Source organism: Gallinula chloropus (genome assembly GCF_964237585.1).
Source record: "Gallinula chloropus genome assembly, chromosome: 1".
Classification (NCBI taxonomy): Eukaryota; Metazoa; Chordata; class Aves; order Gruiformes; family Rallidae; genus Gallinula; species Gallinula chloropus.
Window position 1 is genome coordinate 20384368 of NC_140085.1, and position 11595 is coordinate 20395962.

Here is an 11595-nt window from a genome sequence, read left to right on the forward strand (position 1 = left end):
ATGAAGAACTGTAAAAACAAGTCCTAGGAATATTAGTGAATTCTGCCTCACAGAAAAATAACTTTTTAACAGGTGCATGTTGCGAAGAAGACAATGAAGTGACTACAATAAGGTCCAACTGAAGCTGATGCTCAAGCCATACACCAGTCTAAAAGACTCCATGACCTTGGTTTAGTCCTCATTGTAAAGCCCTACCTTGCTTCTGAAATTCCTCCCCACTGCTACCAGAGCTGCAGTTCCATCCATGATGCTTTCTGTAGCCTGATGAAATACGAGATGCACGTGGACACGTGCAGTTTATCTGCCATTGCGTGACCACTGTCTAAAGGAATGTGACTTCAAATTGCAGGGTGCTGTGGCTGTCAGGGCAACTTATCCTGCTCACATCAGAGAAGGGATGCTTCCCACTCATAGCAATCTTGCTTTATTTGAGGAAGATGATTTTAAATTTTTTAATTTAATTTTTTTTATATGTGTGAATTAAAAGGGTGCTTTATTTCTTTATAGATGTAACCTAATAAACACTTCTCTAGGGTAAGGGCATCATCCTCTGTTGTTGTTTTGTTGCTTGTAGGTTTTCTAAACCCACAGAGGTTTCCCAACCTCTCTTATTTTCATGTATTCAAGATGAGAAGCTCCAGTGAGCACAGCTACCAGTATTCCAATTTATTCAGCAGCAACCCCTGTGGACTGCTAAAAGCAGGCTGCGATTCTGCTTGGATTACAAGGTGTAGATAAGTAATTGCATCCTTAATCTATCACTGTCAATGCCAGTAAGGGAACAACTTTTACCTGTGAGAAGTCAGGCAGAGGAAAAGATTGGGACTGGGGGAAAAAAAGCATGGGGCAAAAGGACAGCAAAAATAGAGAAGACACAAGTCCATTAAGAGCTCCATGGGCAAGTGCATCTGGAGGTAAGTATGAAATGAAGGAATGGGATGAAGAAGCAGGGTGCTAATAGAAAAGCAGCAAACAGAATGGGAGATAGCCAGATCCCAAGCAGAATTTTTAATAGCAATGAAAATCTCACTTCCAACATAATCTATGACTTCTATTACACTGATCCCAGTGTAAAATGGTAGGGATGTTTGAGCCCTCAGTAAATGCTGATGAATACCGCTACATTACAGCCACAATCAATAAATCTCAAGTACATCATAATGGAGCCTCAAAGCCTTCGCATACAGACCTGTCAGTAAACTGGGACAATATTACAAATAGACAACAAAGGATAATGCAAAGATTGCAAAAATGGAACAACACAGAGACGAGTGAATTTCTTGGAGGATGGAGTGGAAGGCAGAAAAGATGAAAAAGGAGGCAAGCTATTTAGACATAAGTGATGGAGAACATCAATAACCACACACTTGTTTTATGTGACGGAGGATTCAGGGATGGAAAACAGTGAAAGCAATGATAAGACCTGGGATTAAATTTTCTTTTCCGTTTTAAAGGAGCCCCTAGTAGTCACTCTACCACTATACTTCACTACAGTCATCATCTGTAATTAAAGCCTCTGCCCAGTTAGGCTAGGTAAGTTCCCTTTGTATTATCACAGAAACAATGGAGTTTATGTGTATATAGAAGACTCCTTTGATTTTGCTATAGGTACTTATTTACATTATTTGCTTGTCTGGCATATATGTCATGTAGTACCAAACATCTAAAAGGGGTCACTGACACTAAAAAGACCAAACAAAGCTGCCTTCTAGGCAGGCACTACCTTGAAGTAGTGGGGAAAAAAAACAACTTGGAAAAATTTCTCTGCAACCCATTCTGCTCTTGGAACATTCAATCTTATAGCCCAAATACAGATGCAATATTATTCTTTTCTTCCCAGCTTACTTGGAGCTTTTCATAGGAAGCAGGTTCTGTGCTCCACAGTAAACCACCTCATGCATAAAATTTATACCCTGAAAAAAAGAGTATTGTTTGCTATTGATGATGTGCTTTCTAGCAGCAGATCTTTCAAAGAGATTGGAAGGAGAGGAAAAACCAGAAAGCTGTACATTTAGCTTTTTTGGGTCTAACCCAAACACAGTACATTTGACTTGTGCTGCTTGAAGAAGACAGAAAATCATTTTACAGGTGAAGAAGGCAGCATCGGAGCAGTTTAAGAGTAAGCAGGGAAGATCTTAGTAGAAGAATGTGATAGCAAAGAAAAACAAATAAATGAAGCAACCTACTGCAGTGTGAAGGATCACAAACTAACAAAGCAGGGAAAGGAACAATATTCTGAGATACTAAGAAGGGAACTAAACACTGAGCAGGGGGAGAATTCTCTCTGGGAGAACAGTAGCATAGCCAAATACAAGAAAAAGCGTGAGCTGGGGGAAAGGGTAACAGTACAAATGCTGAGCCAGGTTGTGAAGAAATGTTCCTCAAGTGCCACACTGGACACACAGGGCTCATAAAAGGTCTATTTTAGATACTCTGACCTAACCCCAACCAACAGTGTGGAATTCAGGAGGTTTGTGGCCGCCTTCAAAGCAGCGGCAGCAAAGAACAAAGCGGGGTGCGGACAGGGGCTGGGCGCTGGCAAATCCCGCTCCGAACTGACTCCACCTCTGAGCCCTGAGGGAAAACTGCTCCGAATCACGGGACTCCCGCAGCCGGTGACAGAACACAGTCCCCTGCCCCCACACCTCCCGCCCCACGGCCAACCCGGCTCCCCAGCCCGTGTGGCGGGCACCAGCCGCTGCTAACAGGCCAGAGCGCGCCCCGCCGCTAACCGCCCGCGCCTGCGCAAAGCGGCGGGTGAGCGGAACAGCGCGTCCCCGCGCCGCAGGACGGCAGAGGCAGGGAAGCGGCGGGAGGAGAACGATGAGCGCCCGGTTGCGCGCATGCGCAGAAAGGCACTCAGCCACGCGTGCGGGTGAGGGCGCCTCTGTACAGAAGATGCCATTCCGTGGGGTCATAAGGCAGGAAGTGGAGGCTTCTGTCCCTTGATCTCACTTGTCTTTTCCCTCCTTGGTGCTGCCGAGCCCTTATTGTTTAGATATTTGCCTGTAACTTTACCATTTTCTGCCCTGTCTCCAGTGGGCTAATTTCAACTACGTAGTACGGTCCCCTGTGTTCCACCAATAAAAAAATAGATCCTGATGACGTACTTAGCTGCTAGGCAGAAACTACACCTTCGTCCCTGTAACATCACGGCACCGCCCGCTGAGCGCGCTGCCCCGCCTTAGATACTAGAAGGAGCGGGTAGTCGGGTTTGAATGACAGGACTTAGTGGGCGGGAAAAACCAAGCAAGCCAATGATAAGCCGGGTAGCGTTAATGAGCAGGGCTCACAGCCAATTGAGCTGGGCGGGCGGGCGCTTCCCCGAAGGAGGCGGAGCCCTCGGTTGCTAGGGCCGCGCTGTTGCTAGGGCCGCGGCAGAGGGCGGTAGCGGGAGCCTCTGCCTTCTCGGCCCGCCGCCGCCTCCCCCCGGGCCGGGGCGATGGTGAAGCTCGCCGCCAAGTGCCTGCTGGCAGGTGAGTCCGGCCCGGCCCGGCCCGGCCGCCCCACTGGCGGTAGGGGCTAAGAGCGGGTTCCGTGGGGTGGGGCGAGGCCCGCAGCGGGGCGGCACAGGGGACACCCAGCCCCCCTCAGCGAGGAGGGAGCCCCGGACGGCTGCGCCGGGAGGCGGCCGGGCTGCTCTCAGCCCCTCGTCAGGCGGCCGCCCCGCTCTCAGCCCCTCGTCAGGCGGCCGCCCCGGCCAAGAGGTGGGGAGAGAGGCAGCAGGAGAGGGAGGAGCAGGAGAGGGACGCTCCCTCGGGACGGAAAGGGTGGCAGTCACGTTTGTGGTTACCTACCCCTTGTCCTCTCCCTCCTGCCGCATGTGGAGCTGTGTTCAGGGAGACTGTGAGGCGGGGTGGGACCAGCTCGGCTGCAAGGGCAGGATCTGAAGAAAAAGAGTGTTTCTACAGTGTGAAAGGTGGGCTGAGAAAAGGACCGTGTGAAGGGAGCACGGCAGGCACCCGGGGCCTGCCTCTTGTGGGAGGCACCCTTTGTGCTGGAGGGAAAAGGCATGTCAAAAAATTGGGATGATCCCGACATCCTGATGGAAGGGTAGAGCCTTAGAAATGAGTAGAAGGTCAAAGCATGTGCACTTGGCACAGTCATCTTTTTCCCCAAACAAACTGGAGGTTAAACTGAAAAAAAAAGGTGAGCTGGGTACACCGGTTTATTTAGTCAGGATGGATTGTGGAGGTGGCGTTGCAAGTAAGTACAGCTGACTCTTAACACTGCACAAAGGTGGGTTTTTTGGGTTTTTTTCTTTCCCGACTCCTTCTACATTGAAGCTCTGTACAGCCTCAGCAAGAAACATAAACCTGTAAAACCTTTGTGTGCAGACAGCTCCCGGGTTTAATTCTTTGCTCCAAACCTGTTTGCTTACATCCAGAATAAAATCTTTGCCTTTTTTTAACCTCAGAAGCAGCTAACCATTAACTTGCACAAAGCCAAGTGTGATCTTCAGCAAATGCAAAAGAATTAATCAGCCTCGTGCCTCTGTTGATAGTATGATACTCACACTGTTGAACAGCATGAGTATCTTGCCTGTCTTCTAGATTTGAAACTCTCACGTTGTTTCCAGTTTGGAAGTTCCTGAGTCCCAGTGTGTAGGCTTTGCTTAAATCTTTAAAGTTTTTTGTTTAGTTTACCAAAGACCAATTCAGTGACCTTTTAAAATTCACATGGGTGGATGACCCAGTTATGTGCTTAATCCTAATTGGGTCTGGAGCTGCCTTTTCAATTCTGTGCATGACAGAAACAACAGGAAGGTTGCAATAAGTCCTAAAATAATATCCATGTATTATTAAAAATAATAAATTAATGAAGCAGACCGGGCAAAATAACTTGCAGAAGAAGCCAGTGTAGTGAAAGAGACATAAGAGATGAGTAACCACAACAACCGAAAGGGAACAACAAAATGCAGTTTCATAGGTAGGAGTGAAAACATTGGAGATGGATCAGGGAACTCTTGTGTACCTAAGGAAATGGTTATGAAAAATAGAGTGGCTCACAGTATTGGGAGCTGTACCAAGGTCAAAGAGAACAACAGGGGAAAAGGGCTTTTATTAGCAAAAGAGAGACTATTAACTTGACAGTTGAAAGCGATTCCTGTGTTATCTCAAGGGTAATTTACAGACACACAGTGAAAGCTATTGTGGTTTGAGCTTACTATGGAGACACTATGAAAAGGTTTTCATGTTGTAGAGACAGTTGGCAGTAGCAGGCGTTTTAGAGACACGCTTCAGATTCTGGCAGAGTAACAGAAATATGGATGGAATAAATACTGTGGATGCAGTACTGGCAGATGAGACCAAACTAAATGGAAAGGGCAAGGAAACTTATTTTGAGAAAGAGTAGTGATGTAATGGGCTAAGAGGATGGCAAAGAATGAGACGAGGGAGAGAACAACTGGCGCTGTCAGACTGAAGAAAGGCAACACATTAGTTAAGAATTTGCACCGGATGCTGCCTGTGCAGTTTGGAGCAATGTATGCTTTTCTGTCTCATTTTACAAAGACAGATCTAATTGTCTATTGAAATACAGAATAGCTTGCACTCAGAACAGAGTGTTGTCTTCAGCACAAGCTTGAACTGATCAGGGAACAAACAAGCTGACTTACCAGATTTTCCTGTCTAAATATTATGAACCCAACTCATCTCAAAGTAAGCAAGCATGCTAAAAAATGTTTAAACAAGAACTACATTTGTTTAATGTATCTATGAGCAATTGTCACCATCCAAAACACCCTTCCTCCTCTATGATACTATGTGAGCAGTTAGCTTTCCCAGTTTCCTTCAAAGCACCATATAGGAAGCAGTAATAGGGTCAAAATATACCCCTTCTGGGTTTATTTATTTACAGCATGACTGGTATTCCAGACTTGGATGTCATGAATCACCTTACCTTTCTTTATGGTTGGGTAAAGGTAGAACCACTGAGGTATTTAATTCCTGGTTCCTGTTCTTTGAACTATTCAGGCTAATAAGACAGTGTGTGAAGAGAGGATAAGCCATTAAGGTAAATCTTTATTTTTCAAGGATTAAGATACTTTTCATGGAGTGATATGGGCATATGTGAATTCTGCAGTTATTTGCGATTGCTCTGGATCTTATGGAGTTTTGTAACAGCAGGCCAAAGCAGGCAGCTGCCAGGTTTGCCTGAAGTGTTTTGCAAGCCATACCAGAAAGCCTTGGCTCTAGAAAAGCAAAAAATAAAGCCCCTTGGTTTCCCTTCCATATAGGGATGAATCAGCAGGCTCTTTCTCTCCAGCCAAGTGGCATTTGCTTCTGTTATGCCCAGGATGCAACTAATGAGCCACCAGCAGCATTGAGTCACAAAGAGTTGCTCTCTTAGCAGGGTCAGAAAGAGGAGTTCATCGAGGAATGTTACCAGATTAAGCAACTTGGTAGTATATAAATGACTTGTCTCTTCACTAAAGTCAGTATGCAACAAGGATTTGAATCTGGGGATGCAGGTAATCAAAGGAGAACAATAGTCTCCTATTGTCCTCCTGGACTCTCAGCCCAGTCTCCCTGGTCACACTGTGGTTTTCTGTACCTGATAACCTATCTGGGAAATTTTAATTCTTAGGTAAAGGCTACTGGGTAGACATGAATTTCAAATTCATTCCACCCTGCTCTGGATAGAAGAAGAGCAGAAATCTGATCTCATCCCCTGTATGCATAATGGCAGTATTTGTTTCCTCACACGGGTATTAACTTTTAAATTGTGTTGTGCTTCTTGGGACAGTTGTATTTGGGGTTATAGTATCCAGGCTCCTATGGCATGTGATAGCAATAGAACTGAGTGAAAATAAGATTCTCTTAAGATGAAACAAAAATCTTTTTATGGTTTTGGTTTGGCAGGAGATCCAGCTGTGGGGAAGAGTGCTTTAGCTCGGATGTTCCGCAATGATGGGGCTCATTTTCAGAAAAACTACACACTGGTAAGCATACAACAGGCTTAAACTGCTATTTGACATTTTTCTTAGTTGCATGAGAAGACAATTATTTGAGACATTCAAGATGAGGTCTTAGAGGGTTTTCTTTCTCTTAGACCCTAGATTCTGAATAGAAACCATTTAATATTCTGTAAGGCTTTACATTATGTGGGTGCTGATTTTGAAACTTAATGCAGAGTAATTTACTTAATGTTATAATTTTCCTGCTGAACCAATGTTTTTACAAGCTTTTGTGGTGTTAGAGAGCTTCCCCCTTTAGGGAGTGCTCTATGGAAAAGCATTGCTGAAGGAGAAAGCTTTTAATTCCAGCTATTAAATGTGCGTGCGGACAGTGCGCTTATCACTATGCAAACACGAAGATGTGCTGCATAGCCCCAAGATAATTATAATCTAGAGAAACTGTTCCCAGATGAAGAGGATACAGTTTGCAGTCTTTCAGTGTGAGAATCAATGGTGATGACTAATCAGAAGCAGGATAAAAATAAAAGTAAATATAAGTAAAGTAAAAAAAGGAAAATATGAGTGTGGAGAAAAAAAAACCCTAAAATATGTTTATTCATTGAAATAAAGATGGAAACCAGAAGTTAAGGATAGAAATAGAACAAACAAGCTACAAAGCAGAATGAGATAAAAGGTGGAAGAGGCACAAATAACCTCAGTCCCATATGTTAGCAGATCACATGGTTGGTGCAAAACGTTCTAAGGCGTGCTTTGGAGCGGCAATGTGATAGTGAATGTAGCCCTGCAGATTTAAGCTAATGCCCTTAGATGTGTATAAGCAAATCTCTGGACATAGGTTCTTCTCCATCTTTTTTCCCTATCAGAACAAATCTACCTGGCTTTGACATGTAGGTGGGAGTCTGTTAGGAGAGCTATGAGGAGTTCCCGGCTGTCAATGTTTGATAGGATTGTAATGATTCACAAGAATTGCCTCAATCCAAGGCATAGTTGGTACGCAGTCGGACAGGCTCTTAAAAACTCTTCTGATCCTTGTTTTCCTGATTCTTCTTGACAGACAGCGGGCATAGAACTGTTGGTGAAGGCTGTATCAGTTCCAGAGACAAGTGATAGTGTGGTGAGTTTTTCTGTGACATAAATTGGGTCAGAAAGAGACATCCAGAGCTCAAACCTCACTTCAGTCTCATTCCGGTGGAAGATCGCTCTGCATGTTCGTAAGGCCATTAAGTTGCATTAAGGAAATGAGGCTGATCATGTACAATTGCTGATACTCCAGGGGTAAAAATGTAGGTTTTACATACTTGTATCCAACATGACATCTTAAACGAAAGCTGATGCCAGCTTTGTTAGGATTCTGTTCTGTCCTTTAGGGCACTCAGGTGTAGTCCACATTTCGTAGAACTACAGAATTTGGAACTTATCTCTTATTTTTCCTTAATGCCCTGTACTCCCACCAGTGGAATGTGGAATATGTGTATGATTTTGTATAAATACTGCAGGTTACTGTCCCACTCCAAATACTCTGTTTCTAGTAGGGATAGAAACCAGACCTGGGGCCTTGGAGGTAATGCTTTTATTGGTTATACATGAAAAGTAGCTGTTTCTTTTCTCATACTACCTGAAGTATTCTCAGTGCAGGAAACTTGTCCCTTAGGGACACAACAGTGCTGTAGGGAACAAAATGCAGGAGCCACTGATTCCAGTATTCACTTCAAAAACTTTCCCCTACACTGCATTTTTCCTGGTAAGAGCATTCTTTCTCTTTCTGCTTTCAGGAATTCTTCATTTTTGACTCTGCAGGAAAAGATCTATTTTCTGAAATGCTGGAGAAACTGGTAAGTCTTATGTAACAGTCCTCTTCTTCCAAAGAAGTGCATTTGCTTTGAAGATCTAAACTCCCTGGTCTGGCAGATGTAGCAAACTTTGTCTTTAGTGTAAATGGGAGCAATTACCTCAGTTGCCAATGTATCCTGTTCTACCTCTCTAAAACCTGTACTAGAAGAAATACTGTCCAGAGGAAGGAAGTCAGATAGTCATTCAGTTTTCTTACAAAATAAATAGAGATGTATAACTGAGAATCACTGTGTACTGTTGATTATTTTTATTTCTTAGAAAAACATCTATTTTGCTGATACTCCAACGAGATTGGGGATTTTTTATGTTATGGTGATATGTTTGATACAACGGGGCTCATTCTTGTCCTTGAGCTTAATACTGCCCTTGATTTTTTTCCTTCATGCATTTGTGTCCTTCCCTGTACAGTTCTCCATTGTGTTATCTCATTTTAAGACATAGGATGAATTAATTGATGTGAGGTTTCATAAGATGGCTGAGTCAATGGTTCATTGCTCCACGTGAGGCAATTCCACTTTTGCCCTGGCACCAGGTCTGGTTTGCACAGGACCCCTTTAGAAGCTGTCTCAGCTCCTGAAACTGGAAGAAAACCTTTCTACTTTTTCTCTAGGATTAATTTTGTGCTAATTCAGCATGAAGAATCGGTTTCCCCAGGGATCAGATGAAAGCCAAAGCTGATACAAGAAAAGGAGCAGGAGTATGCAGACAGGAATGGGGGAAGAGAGCAAGACCATCTTTCCCAGCGCCAGCTATCCATTTAGTCAGCTCAAACGAAATGTGAAACCTCAGCCAGGGCATAGGATTCCTGTATGTTAGGCCTTTTATTTTTGTCTTAGCATCTGTGTTTGCTGTGTTTACAGACTGGCTGTTGACCACGTCAGTTTCATTAGAGCTGACAATGTTCCTTTCTTGCTGTGCAGTGGAAGCAACCCAATGTCTTGTGCCTTGTATATGATGTCACTAATGAGCAATCCTTCAACAACTGTGCCAAGTGGTTGGAGAAGCTGAAGGCTCAAGCAGTTGGAGTGCACATCCCAGGTAAGAGATGGGTGAAATTCTTGTAATCTGCTCCTCTCTTATATGACAGGAGTTGTTCCTATTGAGATTTAGCATAGAGCATTTATTTTAAGCCAGGGACAGGCGTGGCTTCCACCAACACATTTGCTTTTATCACTAAGCAGGTAAGGCATGAATATGTTTCCTTTGTGGAACCTTTTCTAGGTAGTTGTAGACTGTTGTCCACACCTCCAAATTTTTCAGCTACTTATACAAATGTTCCAGCCTTTATTGCTAACAAGTCAGCATTTCTGGATGGTTGTTTTTCCTTTTTGTGGGTTTTTTTGTTTGTTTGGTTGGTTGGTTTTGTTTTTCTATAGGTGTCTTAGTGGGGAATAAAACTGACCTGTTTGGTCGTCGAGTTGTGGAGCAGAAGGAAGCACAGGAGTGGGCTGAGAAACATGGCCTGGAGTACTGTGAGACGTCAGTGGTGAGCATCTGCTTTTTTCAGCATCTGTGGAAGTGGGTGTTTGTCATGTTATCATTTCTTTCAGGTAAAGATAATGGGGGGCTCTCTTCCCCTTGTTTGTCATCTAACTCACCCTCACTTTTACTGTGTCTTTTGTGAAGCAGTTAGAACAGAAATAGTCAAATGTTATTCCATCTGCCATTCACAACTTTCTTATTTCTTTACAGAAGGAGATGAAAAATTTTGAGGCCCCTTTCCACATCCTGGCTAAGTCATTCCACCAACTGTACAAAGAGAAAGTGGAAACTTTTCACTCACTAGCTTGAGGGCCGTGACTGGGATGACTTATTTATCCTCTAAGCTTCTTCCAGTGCCCAGAGTCCTGCAGGATGGAATACAGAGAGAAGGAAAAAAGATGAGCTGTTTGCTTCTTCATGGTCATCTTCTGGTAATTCAAAATAAACTAGAAATAAGCAAGTGGAAAGACACTCTTCTGAAGCTGCTACCTCAGCATTCCTCTCATGTCCTCTAACTTGGTTCTCTGCTCACTGAAAGTCTGCTAGGTTGGAGGAGGCGGGGAGTAAAAGGGGAGGGCAGGATGGAAATTGCCAGCTCTTTGCTTTGATATTGTCTTGTCTCTTGACTGAACAGACTTCCTGCTGCTACAAGCAAGGACTTAGAGGTTTGGAAAAGGAGACGGGAAGCTGACAGGGTATTTTTCACCTTAAGCAGCCGAGACTTGATACATATGTTGCAGGGCAGGACTGATTTGGCCCTGCCACTTGAAAGGTATTTTCAGTAGGAGGCCTATGTCCTAAAATCAACACACAGAGACTGAGAGGTGTGGGGACCGAGCTGGATTTAGTTGTGTTTCTAGGAGTGCCCAGAGCTGACGTGTGTTTTAACACCATTACCCTTATCAGTTGTAGGACTGATATACTGATGACTAATATGTGTTTCTGACTTCTAGAATCTGGTTCTTTTCTTCAACGTGGCTCACTTTCGCTGCCTGATAGGAGCTGCCTTGTCTTGCGTCTGTGCGGCTGTCACTTTGTAACGCAGTGCCCTCTGCTGGTCCCAGGTCACAAGACTTCTCAAGAACCTGCCTCTTGAAGCGAGCTGGACTTCCTACAGGCACATCCAAATTGGCTTTTCTGCAAAACGGGGTCAGATAGCAAGAATACCTCTTTATTCTAAAGACGAGTCCACAATTTAAAACAAATCATCTTTTCTTCTTCATGTCGTTGTCATCTTATGTGTTTTTATGTCATTTTTCTTTTTGGCAGCTGAACTTGGCAATACCGTGTTCTCATTAGGTTCGATTCTCAATCCCTTGCTAGAATCAAAGTCCTCTTTGTTG

General features: G+C 44.0%; 1 protein-coding gene across 3 annotated transcripts; it reads left to right on the forward strand.

Annotated features, from left to right (window-relative positions):
* Positions 1-3442: 3442 nt before the first annotated feature.
* Positions 3443-10677, forward strand: IFT27 (intraflagellar transport 27; the record flags this gene model as incomplete). Of its 3 annotated transcripts, none has more annotated exons than XM_084261889.1 (7): positions 3443-3476; positions 6864-6943; positions 7974-8045; positions 8668-8751; positions 9691-9808; positions 10147-10256; positions 10463-10677. In XM_084261889.1, 7 exons carry the CDS (start codon positions 3443-3445, stop codon positions 10559-10561), a joined length of 597 nt encoding a protein of 198 aa, XP_084118015.1. In that variant the 3' UTR covers positions 10562-10677. The 3 variants fall into 3 exon arrangements, with proteins under 3 accessions (XP_084118015.1, XP_084118016.1, XP_084118017.1); XM_084261890.1 differs by having other exon boundaries at positions 7974-8033; positions 8692-8751; XM_084261891.1 differs by having other exon boundaries at positions 6867-6943; positions 7974-8033; positions 8692-8751.
* Between the last annotated feature and the right edge of the window lie 918 nt (positions 10678-11595).